Raw genomic sequence first — 26,318 nt, 5'->3', positions numbered from 1 at the left:
TTGACTCAGTAGTGTTCTAAAAATGAAAGCTGATTGTTTTGGAGAGGGAAGAGCTGTTTAACTACTCAACATCAGTACAACTTCTGCCACAGTTGGTCTGTCCATAGCCTTTTCTGGAACACATAAGAGCCCAATTTGAGTGCATCTCAAGACTTCATGGGGTGAATATGATCCTTCTAGTTATGAATCAACTATATCCAACACTCTATCTTCTTTCCATAACATCCACACCTGTAGAGTTCAAAGCATTAGCATACCGAGGATGAATATGTATCTAAAACTAAAAGTTTCCACCACTTACATGTCCTATCATAACTCTATTTATCTTTTCTTGAATTTGGTCAACTTTGAATATTCTAGCCATACCAAAATTGAAATTTTTTTGTTCATCTCACATTTTAGTTCTCTATGAATAATTCTCAGCCTTGAGTCCTGGTGAAGATATAAGATTGAAATGTCTCGTCCAATCCAGTAATGATTTCTTGTTCCATCGATGGCAAAATTTTAGATATTCTTCATTTGAGTTAATGTGCTAAATCATGCAGTCTATGGTTGTAAATCTCAACCATATTTGTTCTGAAACAGTAAAAAATGGATAGCCAGTTTTACTCAAAGCAATTGATGAGCAAAAATGCTTACCAAAAAGAAATGAATCCAAGCTTTTGTTTGGCAAATATTCATAAATTAGCACTTACTCTGCTCCCTTAATGCAGCATCCGAGAAGTTTCACTAAATTTCCATGTTGACGCTTCGCAATCAACATAACTTCATTTTTTAATTTCTTCTATTCCTTGCCTGAGTTTTTGGATTGTCTTTTTACAGCAATTTCCTGTCCACTTGATAGCTGACCCTTAGATCATGTCTACAAGAGTCAATTTCGGTGAACAATCATGTCCATTAGTTTGTTCATGCAGTTGAAGAATCTCATAATCACACAGTAAAGCAAAAACATGTACACATATGGCCCTATAAAACTAATAAGAAAGCAAAGACATTTACACATATGATCCCCAACTCAACTCAACTCAATTAAGCATTTATCCCAAATATTTGGGGTCAGATATACGAATTCTTTTTCTCCACTCTAAATGATTTTAGGTTAAATCCTCGGAAATATACAAATATGGTAATAAGTATTCAGATATTGCATGGAGACTTCACCTCGTAAACTGAACCAAAGCCACCCTGGCCAAGTTTGTTAGCAGGAGAGAAGTCGTTAGGGGCAGCAACCGTGGTACTGACATTGAAACATGACACGTCAGGAGGATGATTATTCTAACCAAGCTCACTTCCCACCAAAGTATTTTTATAGTAGATTGAACCAGAGATGGGACCAAAGAGTTTTCTTTCCCATTTGTTCTTCATCACTGTCCTTGAACAAATTAAATACTAATGATTAATCTACTTGTTGATGGATTCTAGGGCCGTGTAAAGAGCAATAAAGTTTCAGACAAATCTTTAAAGTAGTATTTAGGAAGATAGTCCTTTGTGTTCCTTAGATAATGTAGAGAACAGTAAGCGACTTCTCCATTGCAAATGAAGTTTATATATATATATATATATATATATATATATATATATATATATATATATATATATCTCTTCTAAGCAGAACAAATAAACATGGAAAAGCACAATGTAACAGGTAAGTTTGTTTCTTACCCGTTTTCTTCCTCCACCTAATCCACAAATAGGCAAATAACAGAATTGTGAGCCATGCTATTACAACAGACAGTATTAGAATGTCTAGCCCCTTTCTGAGAAAAAAGTTAGACTTTGAGGCATATGCAGTTGCATCAGTGGAAAAAAGAATATAATATCACTCCAAAGCGAAAAATGATGCCTTTCCTTTGGATTTGAATCAAGAAGTAAAAGCTAAGGAAGAATATAACAGAACCAGTACGCAGAATTTGTTCAGAACAGGCCATTAGTCTTGTTTATGGAGATTAGTATCGCATTTCAAAATTTATTGAAATACCTAATTCAGTTGCATCAACACTAACATGCAGATTATAATTGTTAACCTTATGATCTGTTCCCTTGGGGATTTGGGTTCATAACCAGGTAAACAAGAACACTCATATACATCAGGATTGCTAGGACTGCACTTACAATGCATATGCTAGTACTTGCTTACAATGCATAACATGCACCCAATGCATATGCTAGATCTAAAGTTTTTTTTTTTTAATCTTCACTAACTGTTAGTACATCTTGACCAAAAGACACCACTTGCTTACAATGTAATATTCACTTTTTTTTTTTTTTGTTACAAGTAGCTTTATTTTAGTGAATGTGAGAGTGCAGATGTTATATTCCAGGCAAATTTATGTTCAATTTCTTTCTCTTTTATGCTCAGTGTTCTAACAGAAGAAAATATGCAGAAACTTTCTTTTAGCACGCATGGTGTTTTCCAAGGGCTACATAAGCCCTTTGGCACGCTGTCCTTCTACTAAGAAGTTATATTTTTCTTTTGGGAAAAGTTTAATTGGATTAAAATATCATTATCCTCAGATTTTCCCATATATGGCTTTTCCTCATCTAAACCATTAGCTTTGTCTCAAGCATCAGCATTCAAGGTTGTCTACAACAACCATCCATATAATATGTGGTAAAGACAATGAGTTTTCTCCTTTGTTGAAATCGTAGTCAATGACAATAATAAACATATCAAAGTGGCTCTCCAATTCTCTAATCCTCTTCTAGCCCGACCTCCAAGCCAAAAGGTTCATACTTATCGGAGTTCTAAAAGATTTTTCAGGGTCTGGAAAATCTGGGATGGTACGCCAGAGAGATTTTCAGTGTACTAGAAGCATCCAATTCATATAAGAATAGGAAGCAAGAAATAATGAAAAGATCAATTACACCGTAATACTGTAAACAAAAATCATTTAAGATCTCTTTTCCCCCTCAATGTCTCTAAAACCCTGAAAACAACCTAAAATGAATCAAGAATCAGACTTGCTGCTACGTATAGGTACACAGTTGATTATGATGGATGTTATGCTAATCTAACAAAAATTCACATGAGGTATCATAAAATTCTGCACAATTAGAATTTTAATGTTGTCTACGAGAGTATGTACTCTTCAATTAGCGAGGTACAGTTTCAGTGATTGTCACTTCATTTATAGAACTTCGTCCTTCCCATATTGATGAACTGCTGCAAGAAGTTCTGAAAATGAAAGCAGGTTGTTTTGGATAAGGAAGATCGATTTCGCTGTCCAACATGAGAATAATTGCTGATATAGTTGGTCTATCCATTGCATCTTCTTGCACACATAGAAGTGCAATGCGAATACATTTCATAACTTCATGGGAATTGTATGCTTCCTTTAGTGTTGAGTCAACCATCTCCAATGCTCTGCCTTCTTTCCATAGCTCCCACACCTTTGTTCGTAGCATCACCACATATGAAATGAACTATTAGTACCAGTTGTACAGTTCAGAAGTTAACAAATTCAAAATTTTCCATCACTCACATGTCCTATCAAGGTTAGGGAAGGATCCTCTTGATGGAAACCATTACTTTTCTTGCCACTTATAATCTCCAACAATATTACTCCAAAACTAAATACATCAGACTTTATTGAAAATTTTCCAAACACAGCATATTCTGGCGACATATAGCCACTGCAAAAGAAAAGAATTTGTATATCAAGGACAGACTTGGACTTTTATGGCAATCTATTTGATGTTTAGCGACAAGGGTAATATATATTGGAGTACTTACTATGTCCCAACAACTCTATGAGTCTTGTGTTGTATCTGGTCACCTTTGAGTATTCTAGCCATTCCAAAATCTGAAATTTTTGGATTCATCTCTAAATCCAAGAGGATGTTGCTGCTTTTTAAATCTCTATGGATGATTCGTAACCTTGAGTCTTGGTGGAGATATAAGATTCCGCGTGCAATTCCAACTATAATTTCGAAGCGTTTACTCCAATTCAATAATAAACTTCTAGTTGGATCTTAAAAATTTTGAAATTTTCCAAAGAGTTAGTGTTAAATTATATATATAATCTTTGTACCTTAATCATATCCCTTAAAGGAGACACAATTAGGCAACCAACATAAAACAGAGCAATAGAAAAATTAGAAGACTCACCAAATAGAAACAAGTCCAAACTTCCATTTGGCAAGTATTCATAAATCAAAATTCGCTCTTCTCCCTGAATGCAACATCCTAGAAGTTTCACAAGATTCCTATGTTGAAGCTTGGCAATCAACATAGCTTCATTTTTAAATTCTTCTATGCCCTGCCCTGAATTTTTTGATAGCCTTTTTACAGCAACCTTCTTTCCATTAGTTAGCTGACCCTAAAAAATCAAGTGCATTTAGTCTGAATTTTTTCATACAGAACCCCACAGTGAAGAAGATAAGAACAAATCACATTGAAAAGACTTTCAATTTTGAGATAGTGGATAGGGAGTTAGACACTACCTTATAAACAGATCCAAAACCACCTTGTCCAATTTTGTTAGCTTGAGAAAAATTATCAGTGGCAGCAAATATGGTGCTAAGATTGAAAAATGCTAAGTCTGGATGACTCCTGCTTGCCTGGAGCTCATTTGCTTCCAAAGTATCTTTGTCATAGTGTGAACCACTGATAGAATCAAACAGTCTTTTCTTGGATTTATTCTTCACTGTTTTTTAGCAACATAAAAACAAAATCCTTATCAAGAATCATGTGGAAAATGAGAATTATAACAAATATATGGGAAGGTAGAGAAAAGATTGACAAATTAAAGCTCATAACTTACCTCTTTTCTTTCTCTTCCTCAGCCACAAATAGGCAAATATGATAATGGCAAACCATGCTGATGAAACTGAAACTACCAGAAAGGCCAGCATACCCTTCATTTCAAGAAAACCATTTGATCTCGCAATCTCAGCTGCAAAGTAGTGAAACAAGACGTGTATTGGTAAGAAGGAAAGTACAAAAGAAAAAAGTACCTTCCCTTGGAGCTCAAGTGCTAATGGGCTAGCAAGGCAGGAATAACAGGGAAGAACAGTGCCAGTGGAGAAAACTAGTGCAGAGCTAGTTGCATAAGATTTTGAACAAAAATTCTACTGGTTTTTAAGTCAATTCTGAGCATAAATGTGATACCTAATTCAATTGCATCAACTCGAACATACACATCGTAGCCGCTATGATCCATAAGAGCCACTATGTCCATCAAGTCCCCATACCAAGCCAAGCAGCCAACCTCTTTCCCTGGAATTTTTATGCTCGCATAGGCAGAGCATGAACAATTCTTGTAGCATTCTCGTTCACAGTCCAACCTAGTCATCCTTGTATTCACCCAAACTGCCGTTGAAGTATCAGGAATCTTAACCTGAGGCACTTTCACGAACCCTTCCCCTTGCCTACACACTGATGAAGATTTCAGTCGCTTCCTAACACAGCCACCTGATCCATCTCTCATCAGAACCCAGTTTCTTGAGGACTTGGGTTCGTAACCAGGTAGACAAGAACATTCAAATGTATTGACATGGTTAGGATCACACATGCTATTAGCACCACAGCGTCCATAGGAATCGCAACGATACTTGGATGCTGACCAGAACTCCTTCCATTGACCGTCACTTTCATGCCATGAAACCCACATGAGCATTCCTGATTCTTCCAGCACCATTCGAAACAGAACAGAACTATCATCAAGAGAGTAGGAAAAGGATATCTCTTCTTCATTGTTAACGAAGCTGAAGTTGTATATAATTGGTATTGGTCTCCATGGCCATGGTGTGCCTCGCCAGTAAGGTTTGGAGCCCTCGTACAGAAAAAATTGTGGTGAGCCAATTGGGTTGAGCTTCAGTAAGTAGACACCAATTCCAGGATCATCTGTTGATCTCCACGATGTCAGGAACCAGTTCAGACCTGTTTTACGGTCAAGCCCAAGTTTCATTCCTGGTAGAAAAGTATTAGTAGGATAATCAAAGCTCTGCCATACAATTCTTCCACTTATACCTTGGACCAGAACCAAATTTCCCGAATCCAAGAGGTGAGCTACACAAGCATCTGCTACATCCATTGAAACATTTGTAGACCATACTGGAACTTCTTCATCTCTATTACCGTATAGAACAAGATTTCCATATTGGTTGATGGAAAGAACACCTGCAGAACCAATGATTGGATGGTTCCTGTTGGCCACCCACACAACAGTTTGCAATGGTAGCGTAAAAAACCAAATTCCAAGATATCTATAGCTGGAATTGCCAGGGCTAAAAAATCCCAGTGCAAATTTATTTTGTTTGGAAATCAGAAGGTCCCCTTCTCTGATGGTTTGGTTGATGATGATGGTGTCTGTGGAAATACAAAATGTGAATGTGTGGAGTCCAAGTAACACATAATACAAAGAAAGTGTTTTAGCATCCATGAATTATGGATCTTTTCTAAAGCCGAAACGAACTTTATTTTGGGTTTTGGGGTATTTTCCAAGTCTTTTTGGTGGAGGTCCGCGGCGTTGCAGTTGACAATTTTATTAATAATAAAGTATAATATATTTTATTTTTACAGCCATAATCCAGCTGGGCAACGTGCAGCATGTGCAACCACGTCCCTCGCAACATGCGCAACCCGATCCTCGTACTTTATATAAATCTCCTCTTCCTCTCCTTTTTCATTTTATGCACCTATTAAATTTCTACAACTCTTAATGGTATGTGTTTTTTTTATTTTTAAATTATATATAATAATAAATTTAATGTTAAGAAAAATAATTTTTATATTAGTAAAATATTTTTAAAAATTTAATTATGAAATAAAATATTATGTAATAATTAAAGTAGTGTAGTTAAGAATTTTTATTTATGTTAGTAAAAAATAAAAAATATTATTAATAAAAATTAATTATTATGCTGTAAAATTTAAATTAAAAAAAATTATTAGATATAGAATATAATTTTATGTGTAAAGAAGATAGAAAATAGTTGAAAATAAAAAATATTATTATTAATTTGAATATATATTCAGAAATTTTTTTGGGGAAAAATTAGGTGAAATTAGTATCAAATGTAATTTTTTAGTTGTAAATAATGAAAAAATATTAAAAATATAATAAGTTAAAAAAATCTTGAGATTATTATTTTTTAATGTATTATATCTTTTGGTAAGAGTAATTAGGTAAAATATAGATAATATATTACATATTTTTTAAGAAAAATAATATATTATTTTTAGAGTACTTAAAATAAACATGAGATAAATTTATATTATTACAAAAATTTAGTTATGTAGTATAATTCTCAATATATTATTAGATTTAGGAAAATATGATAAAATCTATATATGTATTATTTTTTATGTGTAATAGTTTTAGTAGTATGGTAAAAAGTTTGCATTAGTAAAAATGTAAAAATAAAAATTATTATTAGTAAAAATGATTTATTATGCTGTAAAATTGAAATTAGAAAAAATTTATTAAAAGTATAATGAATTTTTTTTAATTTTTGTAATATGTCTTGTATTTAAAATATTTAAATTTATATTTTACAAAAAAAATTTAATTATGCACTTTAATTGTGAATATGTTATTTGATTTAGAAAAATAGGATAAAATGTATATATGATAATTTTATTTTTTAATGCGTAAACAATATATTGTTTGCAATTGTAATTATTTTTTTAAAATTCGTAAATTTTTGATAATTTAAATTTAAATTGATAATATTCAATTGAAGATACAAATATGAAGAAAAATAATATGATTTTTTTATGTGTACATATAAATTTATTTTGGAAGAAGTAAAGTTGCTAGATGTAGGATACTTTTGAATTTGAAGGGATTGCAATTGATCGTTATTTTTGGAGAAAAAAAGGTCAGTAATTAGTTAAATTTTATAATTTATTTATATTTATTTAATGGTTAATAGTTAATTTATATATATGTGAACCTTAAAAAAGTTATTGCAAATAATAATATTAAAATTATATATTATTGAGCAAATTGATCCGATTGGTTTAATCGAAAAGCAAAATATATTATATTTCGATTTTCCCTCATACATAAACAGGTCCAATTGTCTAAAATGGCATTGAAATTTTCATTTCTAGTATTTATGTTGTGTTGACGTAATATTTTAAAGGTATATTAAAATTTGTAAGAAATGTTATTTTTTATATGTGGAGATGTCAAGTCCACGTTATGCTACTATATACTGAGATGACGATATTATTTTGGGTATTGAAAAATATAATTATTGTGGGGGTAGATCAGCTATGTTTAGTATTGGTCATAGATTAAAATATGTAAATCTTATGATAAGAATAATGCGTATAATTTCCTTGGTAGAATGATGCGAATTCATTAAGCGTATCATTTTTAGGAAATCCAAACAAAGCTGAGGTGTATTGAATTAGGCTTGCATGGATTTGAGAAACGATGATGACGTATCAATAATATTTAATTTCATTGAGCAAATAGAAGGTATGGAATTAATAGAATTGTGCATTGACATTTACAGACCTGATAGTAGTGTAAATATCATAGATGAAGCCAGCTCATCAAATGCTATTATATCAGAAAATCCTAAGGTTGCAAATGATGTCTGTAACACTGCAAGTGATGTTTGAATTCAATGTCACAAATGTTGTTTCAAGTCAATTGGATATTGATAATGAATCGAACGACAGTGATTATTGCGTCAGTCACGTAGATGATGAAGATTAAGAAGACGAAGATGAATTTTTGTGTTACGATGATAACATAAACAATGATGATTGTGGTGTTAATTTCAATTAGGTTAATTATTACAACACTAGTTTGTCAAATCCAATTGTCCCAATTGTGGCTCCTTCACCTTACTCAAAAATAGATTTTTTGTTATTAACTATTGACACATTCTCAAAACTCTTCTTCACTTTGGGATGAGTCGAGTAAGGTTGAAGTTAATATGTTATTCCCGTCAAGAGAGGTTGTCAAAAATGCTACTAAAAAATACCATATGTTAAGACATCATGACTTTTGCAAGGAAGAGACCAAAAGTAGAACATATGCTATTTGATGCAATGATAAGACTAGTAATTATAAATAGAGAATGTGTGTGTCCTGGTAAGAAGGTTCAGATATTTGGAAAATTACTCGTTACAATGAACCTCATACATGGTCAAATCCAGCCATCTCAAAAGATTGTAAATTGGATTAAAAATTCATTTGTCATTTCATTATGCCTATAGTTCAAGAACAACTGAGTGTAAAGATTTCAAATTTACAAGTTGAATTTAAAGACAAGTTCGGTTATGAACCGAGTTATAGGAAAACTTGGAAGGCAAGGCATATGGAAATTGTACAGATTTATGAAGGTTAGAAAGAATCTTATGGTTGGTTGAGACGATTCATGACAACATTGTGTAAGCAAAACCCTGAATCTTCAGTCCTTATTGAAGATGAGGAATTATTTATAAATGATCATTTAGTTTTGGGCTACAGGGTTTTTGACAGAATATTTTGGTCATTCAAATAATTAACTGAGGGATTTAAGCATTGTCTGTAACACCCTCATACTAAGTAGTTCCGTACATTTTATTATTCTAATAATTAATGTCTGTTCAGACAGTTAAAATGTCTGGAACTATACTTAAACTACATAAAGGAGTTATAAACAAAATTAATAAAGATCAAATGATGTTGGATGAAAATAAGAGTAATGAAGCACAAATAGGTTAAATGAGCTTAGGTCTCAGTGATGAGTGACCGACATGGGAAACAACTATAAGTTCAGTTGCTACCCTAAATTCGTGTTAGACTCTATGGAGATCTTAATGAAGGCATTTTTTTGAAATTATTGGGAATTTGGAAATCAAAGAAATGAAAAGGAAAGAAGTAAAATTAAGTGAATCAGAACCTAAGAACTTATCGGGTATTACAGAAAAAGATAAACTATAACCCGATGAGGGGCATTTTGGTCATTTCATTTGAAGAGGTGACTTTTGATTAAAATGTCAATTAAATGAAGTGAAATTTATGTATTGAAAAATGAAGAAACTTTGAGGAAAACTCAAGTATAAATGTGTAAAGAAAAGAAAAGAAGTGAAAATTTTAAATTTTAAATTCCTTTATGACATAAGCATGACTTATTTATGACCTCATTAAAACAAATGACCTATAAACATTAGACACGCCATTTTAATCATCATAATTAAAAGAAATATCATCTTCTTCCTCAAGTCCCATGGCTAGCCACCATCTCTCCCCTCTACACCTCAATTTTCTTGATTTCAAGCTTTGAGACCTCACTTTTTCTTCCCAAGTTCCATACAAAAATTCATAGAAAACTTAAATTAGACCTTGATTTGAAGATTGGGAGAAAGAAACTCAAAAGAAATTGAAGGAATAGGAAGATTGGAAAAGCTCCATTAGAGGTAAGCTTCCTCTTAAGCTTAATTAGCTATGTATGCATTGAATTAAGTTTGGATATGGGGATTTAGCTTAAAAGATCATAAAAATTATGCATGAATCTTGAAGATGGGATTTTGGCCATCTTGGGGACTTTAGGGTTTTGAGGTGTTTTGATTAAATTGAACATGAATTTTAGCTTAATGGAGGTTGTATACATGATTGGAGTAGTGAATTTGCAAGGAATTGCACGAATTGGGAAAATGTAGAATTAGAGTTTTGAAAAATTGGGGGTTTTGTAGCATGAAGTGCAATTAGTATTTTTAATATTGAATTATGGTCATTTGGTGTGTATTGATTGTGAAATGAAGTTGGTTGGTAGAAGAAATTAATGGAATAGTAAAGTGGTGAGTGTGTTAGAATTCTGGATACTTGGGTCTAGTACACTTAAATGTCCATAAATTGAGCTACATAATCTCAATTAGTGTGAAACCAATTAAAAATGAAACATAAGACATAGGGCTAAAACTTTCATGAATAATGCCTGCTCAAAAAATGACCATAAGTTACCTTAATTTAGGCTTGAATCTGGGTTACTAATTATGAACCTGACAAAAATGATCAAAAGAACAGTACTAGTAAATTAGGCATAACTCACTTTAGAAAACTCCAATTCAGGTGATTCTTGAACCAATGGAAACCTGACATATAGGAGAATAATTCTTATGAAGACCATATACCCAAATTATGACCCTAACTCGATCAAATTGTAAGACAAAGTTAGTTCAGCAAATTTGCCTTAGTGCTAGACTGAACCTGAAAAATGTGAAGGATTAGACATCCGACTAGTTTTGGCAAAATTACCATAACTTGGGTTAAAAAACTGAAAATATAGTAATTCCAAAGCCAAATTCTCATAAGACATAGAACTAAAAACTTCATGTTTTGACCAGAACCCAGTTCTTAGGGAAAAGTAGAGAAAATGTTGAGATAAATCAAGAATGCTAAATCTGGAATTCCTGCAATGTAGTCAATTTGCCCTGTGACCTCCGAATGGTTATCAGGCCATAACTTTCTCTACAAAACTCCAATTGAAGTGATTCAAATTGATTTGGAAAACTAAGACAAAGGCCTAAAATATTGTTTTAGGGACTAGGGCCAAATTATGAGCTTAAGATACCCAGATATAGAATGCAAATTTAGGATACAAATCTGAAAAAATCTGGAATTTCAGGATATGACACCTGGAACAGTGTTTAGTAATTTGGCCATAACTTGAGATCCAGAACTCTAAATTAAATGATTAAAAAAAAATAAAAATAAAAATAAGACATAGATGAATAACTTTCATTTAAATCACCTTCTCAAATTATGACTTGAATTACGTTAAATTTAGGCTCAAAGGTTAGGTTTCAAATATGCCCTAAACCTAAAATCAACTAGAACTTGGGAATTCATTAGAATTTTGTTATGTTGACTATAAATGGAATTTAGAATGAGTGTTAAAGCTTGGTAATTGTGTGATTTCAGTGGAGAAAGAAACTTCCAAGGAAGGGAAGGTTTAAGACACAAATAAAGAAATTCATGGAAGGTTTGCGCACAACTAAACTATTATTTTATTTTAAATTTTGAACTTTAATTGAATGGACCTTGAATGAGTCAATTATGTTTTTTCCATATATTTGAGAATTTTATATATTGTTTTGAGAATTTTGAATTGTGAAATGAGTTATGTTGGCAAAATGATTTATTGTAGCAAGGGGGTGAGCCGGTTTTGAATGCTTTTAAAAGTGTTTTGAGAAATTTTTTATTGCCAACCCTATAAGGGGAAATTGATGAATGAAATGTGATTTATTTGATTTGCAATGTAATTCTTTATATGAAAATATTTGAATTTGTTTTGAAATCACAGTTGATATGGCAATTTGGTTTGAGTTCCTCATTATTGAGGTGAAATTAATATTGTGTTTCTTCCTCTCTGGCTTGCCAGTTGAAGTTGAGTTTGGATGAGTACTCATATTGCTAGCTAGCCACCTCCCTCATTAATTGTTGTTAGTGAGGTTGTAGATTGCTTTGTTGTGGTGTACAACACGGCATTGATCGTGAAATTTTGTGTCATAGCCTTAACTGTGTGAATTGTGGCAACACCATTGTTTGCAATTGCTTTGATAAAATATTATTGAAACAGTTGATTTAGATGATTGAAAATGTCGATATTGGTTTTATGAATTATGAAATTTAGATATTTGAAATTCTTGGTTATGCCTTACATAAGCATATTTTATATTGAGTTTAAAATTTTAATTGTGCACTACTGAGTGAAATACTTAGTGATAACTTTTTTATACTATTGCAAGTAAGGAAAAAAATACAGCAGCTGAGTGAGCTGCTTTGAGCTATTAAAGATCACATTCGGGTATACATATTAGGTATACCCTTTGTAGATTCATTTTGATGTAAATTAGCCTGTATATATATAAAAGACAAATGAGCAGTTGTATAAACAAAATTGTAATAATATTTTGATATCTTGTTGGTTGTAAATTTGTATATGAATATTTATTTTGGTTTGTATATGAGATAAGTGTATTTCTTAATATTGGTTGAATGAAAAGAAATGATTTGAGATTGAATGAATTCAATTTGTGTATGATATGATTTTATAAATTGATTTTCAACAGGTTTGAAGAATTGGTTTTGTATAGTTTTAGCTGTCACCACACAAAACTTTTTTAAAATTTTAAAAATGCTAATTTATTTCTAAATAGATTTTATGGCACATATCTAACACAAAGATAATTTAATAATTCTTTTATCTCCATTTTACACTTAAAAATGAAATAGAATAGTTTTAAAATCCCTTGTAGTATATTTAATGGGTTATCAGTAAGCGAAGTTTAATAATTCATTAGGTATACTACGGGATCATATTATACTTTACAGAAGGCTAAGGTGTAACATTGTTAGCCTGTTATATGCATTGACTCCACATTTATGTACGGGAAGTATAAGGGCTATTTAGTTTGTGCAATAACCTGGATGAAAATAATTGCATTGGCTATTGTTGATTATGAAGATGGAAGGCATTGGGATTGGTTTATGAAATGTTTAAGAGTATTTGTCACTAACCAGGAAGATATATGTGTCATATAAGACAGACACATAGGGATTACAAAGGCAATGCGGGATGATTGGTGGCAACCTCTTACAGCTCATCGGCGATTTTGCATTCAACACATCTTAAACAATTATAATACCAAGTTCAAGAATCCAGTCATAAAAAAGCACTACATAAGGCAGGTTAGTGCAAAAATTATTATGTATTTTAAACATTTAAACAGAGTAAAAATATCACCCAATAGCTAATAACAAAATTTTTTATTCTTTATTATTACAGCGCATCAATACCAAAAGAAGAAATTTTACGAATCAATGAATAAAATTTGAGATATGCATTAAGAAACATATGATTTGCAAAAGTGAACTTAGTCTCACAACGGAGGCAAAAGGTACAGTTCAATGATTACAAATACTATGCAGTTGGTGAACCAAATGCTCAAAGGACTACGTGTGTTGCCAATAACTACAATGATAGAAAATATTTTACCAATACATGGAGTATTTTGATGCACGATACACAATGTTTGGGGAACAAGAATAAATGGGCTTTAAGTTCACGCAATTGTGTGACAAAATTTTGTAAGAAAATGTACAAAAATCAAATGGACATCATATATGTGTCTTCAACACCAATTCTGGTGAATTTGAAGTGAAGACTGGTAGACAAATTCATAAGCAGGTGGTTAAGTTGAATGATCAAACTTGCAGTTGTGAAAAGTTCCAAGAGATATGAATCTTGTGCTCTCATATCATTGCAGCATGCCAATCCAGAGCAATAAATTATGAGCAATATGTATCTGATTATTATAAGTTGGAATGAATGTTGAAATGTTATGAGTTAATGTTTCATGCTCTTGGAGATCCAGCTTATTGGCCAGAAGCAAATGGCAATCCTCTTATTCTTAACTTAACAAGGATAAGGCAGAAAGGCAGGCCAGAGTCCACTAGAAGGAAGATCGAAATGGATTAGAGGCTTAAGGGAAAATTGGGGGAGAGATCAATGATCCACTATTCAATTTATTGTGAACCATAACATAATAAAAAAAAGTTGTCCTACAAAGAATGTAGATAGCTAATATTATTGTTTATATTTTTCATAAATTTATGTATTTTTCTTAGTCATTAATGAAATTGAATTTTTTAAATTGAATAAATTTCCGCAATGTACTAATATAAATTTATTGCAATTTTCTCAGTCAGGTAACAAGTAATATAAGTAGGATAAACATTGGTGTAACATCAAATAAGAAACAAATTGGACAGTCATGTGTTAACGTAGGTGGTGATGTTGTAGACAAATATTTTTAAATCCCAATGGATGCACATAGTATGGTCATAAAAGACCTTTTATCAACTTGCCTAGTTACATGTGTATTCAGAAAGGCTATGCAAAACATTTATTTATTGGGAAGTATTATAAGAATATTACCGATTTTGGTAGAGCTACAATATATGCACAACATGAATGGGAGGGATTATGGGAGATACATTGAGAGATGGAAGCATATTGTAGATTTCACAATTCAACAGTCCCAAATATGTGCTCAGCTGAATTAAAATGTAATACTAACGAAGAAATACGCAAAGTTAAAGCACAATTACAACTTGAGATAGATAAAATGAATAGTCATCTTGAATATTTTCACAATCAGACTAGTCCATACAAAAATGTAGGTGAAAAATAAAGTCTAATTGATCACAATTAATTATTGATTATGATGAAATTTCTGATTTTAGTGATAGTGATTTTGTAAAAATTTTTCTATCTTCTCTACCACCATGTTGTTAGAAATATGATATTATTGTAATAAATTCATAACAAATTTTTTTCTATAACATTTCTTTTTGTTTTTATATTTTATTTTGAAGGGCCATGTCGAAAACTTATACATCTAGAGATATTTTCAGAGCAAGTAGACTAACTTGGGTACTCGATAATGAGTTTTGTTATCCATTAAACACTTGCTTACATAATAGTGATATTGTACTTAATCAACTTTAAATGAATAGTATTATCGACTAAATCAATCAACAGCCCTTCATGCAAAAGCACAAGAATTATCAGTTGAAGTCCCTAAGTCCAAAGCTATAACTATGGCTAGAGGGAATATTAAAGAGATTCGTAATGCAGTGTATGGCATTAGAAAAGAGAACAATCAAATTAAAATACATTTGAATTGGGAATTTTTTAAGAGACGGGCTTTGTAATTTCTTGAAGACGAAGATATGTTACAAAATAGTTTTTTTTTTTTTTAATATGACCTCTAAATCTGATTGTTTATCGAATATTACAATGTCCAACTCAGATTGAGCATTTGGCTAATTGTATGTGTGCAAAACTTATTATGCTAATGTTAACACATATTTATTTGTAATATTTCTTTACATAGAATAAGGATAGAGGTAGTGAAAATTTAACCAATAAGTAAAATCATAAATCCAACACAATTAATGTATATGTTGTAATTTTAATTTCCACATGAATGTAAAACTAAACATCTTCATCTAACATTTCACAGTCCAACGCATACGTAAGTGATGTTAGGATATTGTTGACCTCACCAGTTGAGAGTTCATGACTAACTGTTGTTGCTTGATCTCTTGCCAACTTTAGCATATAGTACCTGCTTTGACGGAGTAAGAGCTTATTATTTTCCTCACGGATTCTCCTGACAACTGCTTCATAGGTTTGGATGTTTTTCTTTATTGCAATCGATTGTCATTTCACAATCTTGCCTCCTAAGTCTCGTACAACTTCAATTAATTGATCGAATTTTGCAAGTTGAAAACTCCATTCACGCCATAGTCCAACATAATATTCCTTCTGATCAAGATGTTTCTCTTTATGATATTCATAGAAAAATTTTAGAAGAACCCATTTCTTACATCTACTAGTTGATGAACTTCCTTCCATTTCTAAGATAGCAAATGAATGATATTGTATATTCTCTTATATAGAATAATAGAATTCGAGATATTGGGTAATGGTTAGTGCATTAATATTTGCTACGACTGTGATATCAATTTTGTAGAAATTATATTATTATGGTGTCATCTTGTCAATCATTTGCATATGTCATTATTATGTGTAGTCAATCATCTATGACTGTTGATATTATATGTTCCTAGTCAACTGAAAATTTAATTATTATGTGTTGTCCCTCATCCGCATTGGACTTTATTATGTGTTGTTAATTATATGCATATTATATTATTATGTGTTATCAATCTTATGTGGCTGTTGATATTATGTATTGTCAATCATCAGCAATTTTAATTATTATGTGTTCTCACTCACTCACATTAGACTTGACTATGTGTTGCCAATTTTTTGCTTTTATTCATTATTATGTGTTATTAATCTTCTACATCTTTAATAGTCCTATAAAAAAAAAAATTTTTTAGATAATCATTATCAAATTCACTCCCAACGTTTTAAGAGGGCAAACTACAATACAAAATATCAAATTTAGGCTGCATAACATTCATGAACTAAAATGGAAGCCAGGAAGATGCATAAGGAAGCATGTTGTTGATGTTAATAATTTATCATAAAAAATTATTAATACTGGCTATCAGATACGAGAAATTAAAAAAGTTAATGTCCTGATTGAAACTGTTCCCCTTTAATATTTCGATTCGTTATCCCAATTTTGGGGATAAGAAAGTGTTGACACTTATGATGAACTAGTTTTAATATTTTTCCTTGAGGAAGTCATCCTAAATTCAGAGAGTTCATTAACATGGATGGAAACTCTACCTGTGCCACAAGAGATATATTGTCATAGGGAAAACACCAAAAGATTAGGTATTCTTATAACTATAGTGTTACTTAAAATGGCTTATAAATTAATTTATATTGTCACATTTTATTATATTTGAATATGTGAATGCAGTCCATGCAAGGAAAGAATTTGGCAATAACTATTTTCAATTATATGAACATATGAGACAACTGAAAAGTCATCGCAGTTTCAAAGTTGCCAAGCACACAATTGAAGGTGAAAAATACAGGCATTGTAAGAAAATTACCTAGTCATAATATTCATAAGTATGCACTATATGGAATATTGTATGGATGTATGTTTTTTAAAACTATGTACTAGGTATTTATCAAAAAGAAAAAAACTATGTACTAGGTACTTGATGGAGATTTTTATTTTTAAGACTATTACTAATGTGTGGATTTATATTTAGTCAAAATATTAACCGTTTAGTCAAAATATTAACTATGTACTTGATGGATAAGTTAAATTTTAAGACTTATGTTTATTATAACTATAAATACACTATTGTATAAACATTGTTTACAGATGAAAAATTAATGATATAATTAAAAAATTAATTTCATAAAATATAATAAGTGCGAATTTTTTTAGGCAATGTCATTTATGAAACATATTTTATACATGTAAAAAATAAATTACAAGAAGATAAAATTAAAAAGGTCACGTGCCGCATCCTGAACGCCTCCTCTGTCCTGCATTACGCAATGCACTAGCCCACCTCCCATGTCTGCAATGTTCTCCTTTATCTTCAAGTTTATCAACATCCTGTGCAAACATCAGTTGAAGTTTCAATCCCATTTGCTGCATGCTTGAAGATGGACCCGACTTATTTTGCACAAAACCATATTCATAATGCCTAAATAGTCATACCCTTAATGCAAAAGCCCCCAGTCCAAAATCATGAGGTGTAAAATACATCTTAGAAGCTTCTACACCACTGAAACCATACCATGATGTCAAAGGTACATATGTGTTTGATCGAGAGAAATGGGTGAACATTGCATCAAATGGTATCCTCTTACGCTGAGTCTTAATGAAGTCGAATGATGTCTTTTCTTATTGCATCACATGATATGGTGATGATGACATCCACTGTCCAGAAAGGGCTTGGCATGGATGGACCACAGGTCCAATCCATGTATTAGCTCTATAAGAATTCAGTAAGTGTCAGAACAGATATTGACAGATTAGCTTCAAAAAATTGGGTAGGAGGTTGAGCCCTTCCATCATAACTCTCAAAGAGATGGTAAAAGACAGAGTGCAACGCTGCTTCAGTGAATGGTATTGTAGACAGATGCGATAACTCCCTACATCTTGCTTGACCACCTCTTACTCCTTCTCTACTATTGTTGCGGTTGTATAATCTGTGGATCTTCTAACAACTCCCCAAAAACATGCTTTGGCAGGGCTGAATTTGGATATGGTGGTCATCAGTTAATGAGACGCTTCCCCTCCTCCAGGGCCCATAGCATGTTTAGGACCAATCTTTTGCTATATGTAATATTCTATGGGGATGGGTCTTCTAATGTAATCAGCAATTCTTCCAGGCCATCTTTCTATAAAACACAATATTGAACATAACAAAATTACATACTTAATTTATTATTTAATAAGCAAAGAAATATTTAACAAAAAAAATGTAGGAATGAGACTTTACCACAAAACCTATAGCAACTCATGTTATTGAGATCCATCATCTAGACACTCGATGATATCACTCCATATATTGTGAATGATGGTGGAGTGGTCTCGTTACCTAGGAGAATGAATTGGTGGCGTTTAGTCCACCTATTAATATATTGGGCATGAAATGTTGCCCAGTAACTATCACCCTGTCATAGTAAAGTTTGATGCAGGTCATCTGTTTGATGAGGGGGCCGAGAGATCAGCTGTTGCAGCCCAAATTGCTGTAATACCCAATCTGGTTAGTGCCACCCAACTATGTGAAAGCATATTAGTGGCACCATCGCTCGCCACACACCCTCCCCTTGCATGCAATACTGAGGCATAGCATTTAGTACATCTTGGGTGTATGGTTCCCATATAAATTTCAAATATAAACTAAGAGAAAAATAGTTGTTAGACACAAATCATGAAAATAAGATTATGTTAATAATTAATTTAATACAAACATGTTATGATGTATCTTACATTATCATCTATCATTCTGTCAATATTGTCTCTCATGTAGATTAATACATGCATGGTTACTTATGTATCTTGTCGCATGTTACTCCACCTACAAAGTAATTTATTAATTTATTTTTTAATTTATATATGTTTGAATTTTGTATTAGATACAAAAAGAAATATTAATATAAGTACCTACTACCCAATGGAGCATCATCATATGGTGCTGGATCTGGTAATGATGGAGCAACTGTCTTAATTCTCTCCCATGCCCAAATCTGTAAGATGAAAAGGGCACTAGAGATTTTTTTAGTTTCAGGATCTGCTCCATAACAAAGCTTCCTGTACAGATATGCAATGCATGCAAATCCTCAATAATATTGCCCAGCCCATCTCACATCCTTAAGCAGTGAGAGCAACATCAACTTAACACGAGCATTGGACTTGTCATTAAAAAGTAAACCTCTAATTAGATGCAATATATATGCCCGTGCATATATAAGCAAAGTGACATCGCCTGCTTTTTCAAGAATGGCTTGAAATTATCCCATAAGCCATGACGTATATAATTCATATCTTTTAAATACGTTTGGAGGTGGCCCTATGCCTACATATTCTTCACAAATAGATGGCCAATTCAACTCAAAATTGCCAGTTACTGCATTACCATCTATGGGCAATCCAGTAATTATATTGATATCTTTTAGAGTGATAGTGTACTCTCCTATCGACAGCATGAATGTGTGCGTCTCAAGCCTCCACCTTTCAACTAGAGTTGATATGACATGCTAATCTAATGCAAAAAACCTCATTCGGGATACTCTAATAAAATCACTATCCCTCAAATAAGGAATGATCAATTCTGGAGGGACATCCAAGTGAAGAACATTGGCATGTCTTATATAGGTTAGCACCTCTTCCAGCATTGTACCTTCCTAGATAGACTCCAATCGATGAAGTCTCTAGTGTCTGAGTATTGATAGATCTGATGGACCTGGCTGAAGATAATTTCTACTGTACATTTGTTATCCTTTCATTCCTATCAAAGTTAATAATAAACTTATTAATCTCTCACTACACTGTATTATTACTCTTCCATTATAAAAAAAATGAACAAAACATTCATTTTTAATTATTACTCTTTTAATTTAATAATATCCATTATATTACCATTTTTTAAAAAATTACCAACCACCCGCCACTAACCTAACACCATATATATACAACTCCAAAAATAAAATTTTGCATTTAAATCTACTACATCAATTTCTGTTTAAATTGTCATATAAGAATAATAATAAAAAAAATTATGCCAAAATAAATATTACCTCAAAATGCTCTGCACCTTACCTCTCTACAAAGAGAGAGAGAGAGAGAGAGAGAGAGAGAGAGAGAGAGAGTCTAAATAAAATGATATTACAGCGATTTGTATTATAAAATTTTTATATAACATCAATAATAAAAAAAAATTAGCTCTAAATAAAAATTATCTCAAAATGTACTATACCTAACTTTCTCTACAGGCAGAGAGAGAGAGAGAGATTGTTAGAGTGTTAAAAAAAAATTATACTACAGTGATTTATATTATAAAATTTTTATTTAACATCAATAACAAAAAAATTAGCTCAAAATAAAAATTACCTCAAAATGCACTGCACTTTATTTTCTCTATAGGCAGAGAGAGAGAGATACAGCCAGAGAGAGGGAGAGGGAGAGAGAGAGATAGAGATAGAGAGAGATTGTTATAGTGTTAAAAAAATTATACTACAACAATTTGTCTTATAAAATTTTTGTTTAACATCAATAATAAAACAAATTATCTCAAAATAAAAATGACCTCAAAATCCAATGCATCTTATTTTATCTACAGGCAGAGAGAGAGAGAGAGAGAGAGAGAGAGAGAGAGAGAGATTGTTAGATTGTTAAAAAGCATTATACTACAGCGATTCATGTTATAAAATTTTTATTTAACATCAATAATAAAAAAAATTAGCTCAAAATAAAAATTACCTCAAAATGCACTACACTTTACTTTCTCTACAGGCAGAGAGAGATAGATATAGCCAAAGAGAGGGAGAGGGAGAGAGAGAGAGATAGAGATAGAGAAAGATTGTTATAGTGTTAAAAAAATTATACTACAACAATTTTTATTATAAAATTTTTATTTAACATCAATAATAAAACAAATTATCTCAAAATAAAAATGACCTCAAAATCCAATGAATTTTACTTTATCTACAGGCAGAGAGAGAGAGAGATTATTAGTGTTTGAAAAAAGTTTACACAACAATTTATATTATAAAATGTTTATATAACATGAATAATAAAAAAATAATACTAAATATATTTATCTAAAATATATTTATGTAACTTTTTTGGTCTACAGCCAAAGAGGGACAATAAAATAAAGAAGTGCTGTAAATTTTTTTCAAAATTTCTCTACAACAATTTAGAAGGAGAGAGAACTTAAAGAAGAAATTCAAAATTTTTTTTTCTATGTCTGAAGAGTAAATGGGAGAGGTTTGGAGTGAATTTAAGTTGTTATGTGCACAAAATACGAGAATCTCACGCACTGCGAGGCACGCTAGACGATGAGGAATTGCGTCAGAAGAGGTAGCAAGATGCTACCAATAATCACATCCATCTGCAAAAAGATATGCACGAATAACCATGCACAGATAGCAACGTAAGGCAAACAAGATAAGACGGGCACGCTGACCAAGCAAGTCAACCTAATAGCTACCTAGGGTAGCATCTGACACCTGATAGTGTGCAGGTCTTGGTTGCTACCAAGGGTAGCGTCCTGCTGGCCATGATTCTTTAATTATTTTTTTTAACAGTTCAGTCAACTTTTTTACAGCTCAGTTCATGCGAGAATCTGTCTGTTAGGACAGGACTTGGTCGCTACCCTAGTCAACGTCCTACTGGCAAATGATTTTTTAATTTTTTTTTTTACACTTGAGTATATAGAAACTTATTTAATTTTTTTCAAACACTAAGACGCTAGTAATAGTTGAGTCTCCCTCTCTCTCTCTGCCAAATCATCAAATCCCACACTCTTCTAGTAAATAATTTATATCTCACCCCTTTTTAATAATTTATTTTTTCATGTACTCCCTCTTGGTAATTTGCCCAATAAGGAATGGGAAGGTTTAGAGCATTCACTTTTCAAGCTATCCTCACTCTACATCATATAACATTTGTAGTTGCTAGCCAAGAAAATCTCCATTTTTCTGAAAGAGCAAAAGCATGAAAAACATAAGTTTATATCATTGAATTCAAAAAAACTTTTCACCTAGGGTCACATGCATCATGCAATATTCATTTTTATCTATTTGATTTCAATGATAAACAGCATATTAAAACTCTTTTAATATGTTTTTGGATCTACATTTGCCATTTAATATTTTAGAATTAATAGATTAATTCATTAAAATCCTAGATTAGAACAAGAACAAGTGCACTAACCTTTTTGTTGCACTGCAGTGTGTTTGGCACCTTTGGGATGCGCCTAGTGTAACACCCCTATTTGCGTAGCCTGGTAAATTACACTGTTCTAGAGACCGGTATCGGTCCGGACAATTAAGAGGATTAGAACTATGTTTAAGACACTTAGAGAAGCTCTGAACACAAATAATTAGTAATTGTCAATTGGTTAAGTATAAATAAGAAAAACGGAACATAAGAAGTTAAATGAGCCGACAGTCACAGCGATGGGTGACCTTCTTGAGAAAGACTGCGAGATCGATTTAAACTCAAATTTCGAATCGTAAAATGTGACGCCGCGGTCCTTAGGACTATTGCGAACATAGTGGAAAAAAGAAAATCATGAAAAAGAATTGTTAAGCCGATCAAATAATTAGGTCAGGGATCCGGAAGAAATATTGAATTATTTGCGAACCGGATCGAACTGGTGAGGGGCAATTTGGTCAATTGACCCCTGGAGCTGACTCCTGACCTGACTGTCAAATAAAATTAGGGAAAAGAAAATTTTGGAATCGGGAATTAAATTAAAGAACTAATGAAAAAATAAATGCAAAAGAAAAAGAAAAAAAAGAAAAAGTTTATGACATCACCTTCCATGACATCATAGATGACACAATAAGTGATAATTTTTAAATTAAGAAAAGTTGAGATAATTTTTGACTTAAAAGACAATTAAAAGAAAAAAAAAAATTAATGAAGTCTTCTTTTTCCTAAGGTTTGCCGCCCCACTCCTCTCTCTCTCTCTCTCTCTCTCTCTCTCTCTCTCTCTCAAAGCTCTCTCACCCTTAAAACTCCATTAAAGCTCATTTTGAGCTTGATCAAACCCTAAATCCCATCATAAAAACCTAAATTTCTATCATTAAACCTTGCATTCAAACCTTGATAAAAGAGCTTGACAACAAAAAGAAAAAGAAAGGAGGAAGTTAAGAGGTGGAAAATTCCAAGTAAGGCTAGTTTGATTTCTCTTTTTGTATCTTTATATTTATACTTAGGCAACTTGATTGAGTGATGATTTATTGAAAAATAAAACAAAATGATATGTTAAAGGACTATATAAGTTTTGGCCAACAGTATGTAGGGTTGAGAATGAATGAATTTGATGCATTTGAATGGTTGTTTAAGTTGAATTATATTTATAGACAATGGATAGATGTTTAGAATGCATTAGGTTTGAATTTTATAAAAATTAGGGTTTTGGCACTTAGGATTTTGGGAGGAAAAATGTGAAAATTAGCCAAATGATGTGTTTAACCTTGCTTGAGTTGAAAAATGGTCATGTATGACCAATTGTGGTGTGTAGGAAGTGTTGGAATTAGGTTTGAATTCGGATTAGTTATGGTCATTCTGCAGGCAGCATGACTAAGGTCCCTTTCAGGGATCAAGATTAAAAATTTACCAACCCAATTGGTGTGAGGTCAATTGGAAATCAAACTAGACACAAAATGGCACATTTTTCATTTAAGAATCATGCCCAGAAAGTAACCATAACGTAGTGAACAAATTAACCAAATCCGGATTAGGCAATCTGACCTGTACAAAAATGACTAAATGAACAGTGTTTGTTCATTTGGCCATAACTTGGGCTAGGAAGGTCTAAATGACCTGAAATTTTACCAATATAAAGCTGAGATATAGACCTAAAACTTTCATGAAGAACACAAACCCAAATTATGCCCTTAACCAAGTCATTTAGCCACCCAAAATTGGTGACCTAAAACTTCCAGAACCAAGTTGGTGCCAAGAAAATCTGGATTAGACCAATCCGGTAGCCATGATTCAAATGGCTATAACTTGAGATACAAAACTCCAAATGGAGTGATTCAAAAAGGGAAATAAATTTAAGACAATAAGGAACAGTTTCTATGAATAAAACTTGGCTAAATTCTAACAGCAATATGACCAATGGAACAGTACAAAATAGGACACCAAAACTGAAAATTTGTAATTTTGCCTAAAAGACTTAAGTTTTGAGAAAACAACCAAAACCAACAAAATTGGCGACCAAAATGTGGTATGTGAGTATAGTTGGAGTTCCCATACCTTTTAAGCATAAGAAAGTCAATATTTTGACTTGAATAGTGTCGTGAATAGTAACTCTGAAATGAAAATTTCCAAGAACGTTAGTTTAAGCATATTTGGGCTAGAATTAAGTATTTATGAATTAATTATTGGATTTATTGTGAGATAAGATACTAAAAGACTATAAATTACGTGTTTCAACTGAAAAAGACCTGGAAAAGGATAGGGCAAACTGAGTCATGACCTAGAGGCGACTCGCATCAGGTTTGTGCACAATAAACCTTAATTTATCGTTTTCTCATAGAAAATTTGTTTAGTTATGCATTGTGAAATTATTGTGTTAATTATGGGTTTTGAAAACTATTGTGTTGCCACTTTGGGAATGGAAATTTGACTTTGGAAATCGATTGTGTTTTGCATAAAATATTTGAATAACTTGATTTAAATTATTTTTAATTCATACTTGACATAGCAATAATAATATGTTCCTCCTCCACTTGTGGGGTGAGTTTGATATTTGATCACTTTCCTCCCTCTCTGGCTTCCTAGTCTGAGGGGTGAGTTTGGATGAGTACTCATTAGCTAGCTAGCCACCTCCCTCATTGATTTCGATTAGTGGGATGAGTTTGCCTTGTCGTGGTGTACAACACGGCATGTTTGGAAATTTTGTGTCATAGCCTAAGTTGTGTTATTGATTGGCAACACTATGATTATTAAATTGTTTGATCAAAGTTGTGTTATATTAAGTTTTGAAAATTGTGAAATGTTTAAATTGTGATTTGTTATAAATGTGATTTGAAAAAAATTGTGAAATGTGATTGTGAAATATTTGAACTATGAATTAATGACAAATGTTTTATATTTTACATTTATATTTATTGTGCACCACTGAGTATTTTTATACTTAGCGATAGCTTTCTTTGCTATCGCAGATAGAGAAAAGGATATAGCAGCAGAGTGAGCTGCTACAATAAGAGAGGAGCACAGTTTGGAGATTTTGTACGGGTATTTGTTAATACCTTTGTAATTATTTTGATGTAAATGGTTTAGTGTCATATGTATTAAGGTAGATTGAGCAGTTATACAGGCAATGTATAATAATATTATTTTTTAAATTTTGCGTTTGTAAATTAACTTATGAATGTAAATTAAATATTGAAAATGCAATGTGCATGAGTTCATGAAATGTTTTGAGGTATCAATTCTTGATTTGAAATTTAGATTTTGAATTGAAGTGTTGCTATTGTTGTTGATTTGGAGTTTGGTGGTTGCAAATGGGGTTGAATTAATTATTTGGAAGTGTTTTTCACAGGTTTTAAAGAACTATTTTTCCCAAATACAGATGGCACTCTGCCGAAATTTTTATAAAATTTGCGAAAAAATAAAATGGGACAAAAATCTTAACTAGTTTTCAAACTTCAATTAAATGTTTTTA

General features: G+C 32.0%; 1 protein-coding gene and 1 long non-coding RNA gene across 4 annotated transcripts; both read right to left on the bottom strand.

Moving 5' to 3' along the window:
- Nucleotides 1-13: 13 nt before the first annotated feature.
- Nucleotides 14-1,553, bottom strand: LOC131170512 (uncharacterized). The gene is made up of 3 exons (XR_009141264.1): nt 1,162-1,553; nt 640-862; nt 14-231 (listed from the first exon to the last, which is right to left on the bottom strand). It is a non-coding gene; the product is annotated as an uncharacterized LOC131170512 (long non-coding RNA).
- A 1,319-nt stretch (nt 1,554-2,872) lies between these two features.
- On the bottom strand, nt 2,873-6,459 carry LOC110637322 (G-type lectin S-receptor-like serine/threonine-protein kinase RKS1). 3 transcript variants are annotated; one of them, XM_058129650.1, is made up of 8 exons: nt 5,111-6,459; nt 4,764-4,895; nt 4,444-4,646; nt 4,109-4,319; nt 3,734-3,920; nt 3,483-3,633; nt 3,106-3,390; nt 2,873-2,927 (listed from the first exon to the last, which is right to left on the bottom strand). In XM_058129650.1, the coding sequence occupies exons 1-8, from the start codon at nt 6,381-6,383 to the stop codon at nt 2,892-2,894; spliced, it is 2,478 nt and encodes an 825-aa protein (XP_057985633.1). In that variant the 5' UTR covers nt 6,384-6,459; the 3' UTR covers nt 2,873-2,891. The 3 variants fall into 3 exon arrangements, with proteins under 3 accessions (XP_057985633.1, XP_057985632.1, XP_021643061.2); XM_058129649.1 differs by having other exon boundaries at nt 3,734-3,971; nt 5,111-6,458; XM_021787369.2 differs by having other exon boundaries at nt 2,873-3,390; nt 3,734-3,971; nt 5,111-6,457.
- Between the last annotated feature and the right edge of the window lie 19,859 nt (nt 6,460-26,318).

The sequence above is a fragment of the Hevea brasiliensis genome, chromosome 11 (assembly GCF_030052815.1).
Source record: "Hevea brasiliensis isolate MT/VB/25A 57/8 chromosome 11, ASM3005281v1, whole genome shotgun sequence".
Classification (NCBI taxonomy): domain Eukaryota; kingdom Viridiplantae; phylum Streptophyta; class Magnoliopsida; order Malpighiales; family Euphorbiaceae; genus Hevea; species Hevea brasiliensis.
Note: the sequence above shows the minus strand (reverse complement) of the source record. Positions and strands in the feature narration are given on the sequence as shown.

Excerpts from the sequence above, each read along its gene's own strand:
- LOC110637322 (XM_058129649.1), bottom strand. The coding sequence starts at position 6,383 with ATGGATGCTAAAACACTTTCTTTGTATTATGTGTTACTTGGACTCCAC. Across the intron at positions 4,647-4,763 it reads GAGGAAGAGAAAGAAAAGAG|TGAAGAATAAATCCAAGAAA; the intron begins GTAAGTTATGAG and ends GCTAAAAAACAG. Across the intron at positions 3,391-3,482 it reads CCCTAACCTTGATAGGACAT|GTGTGGGAGCTATGGAAAGA; the intron begins GTGAGTGATGGA and ends CTACGAACAAAG.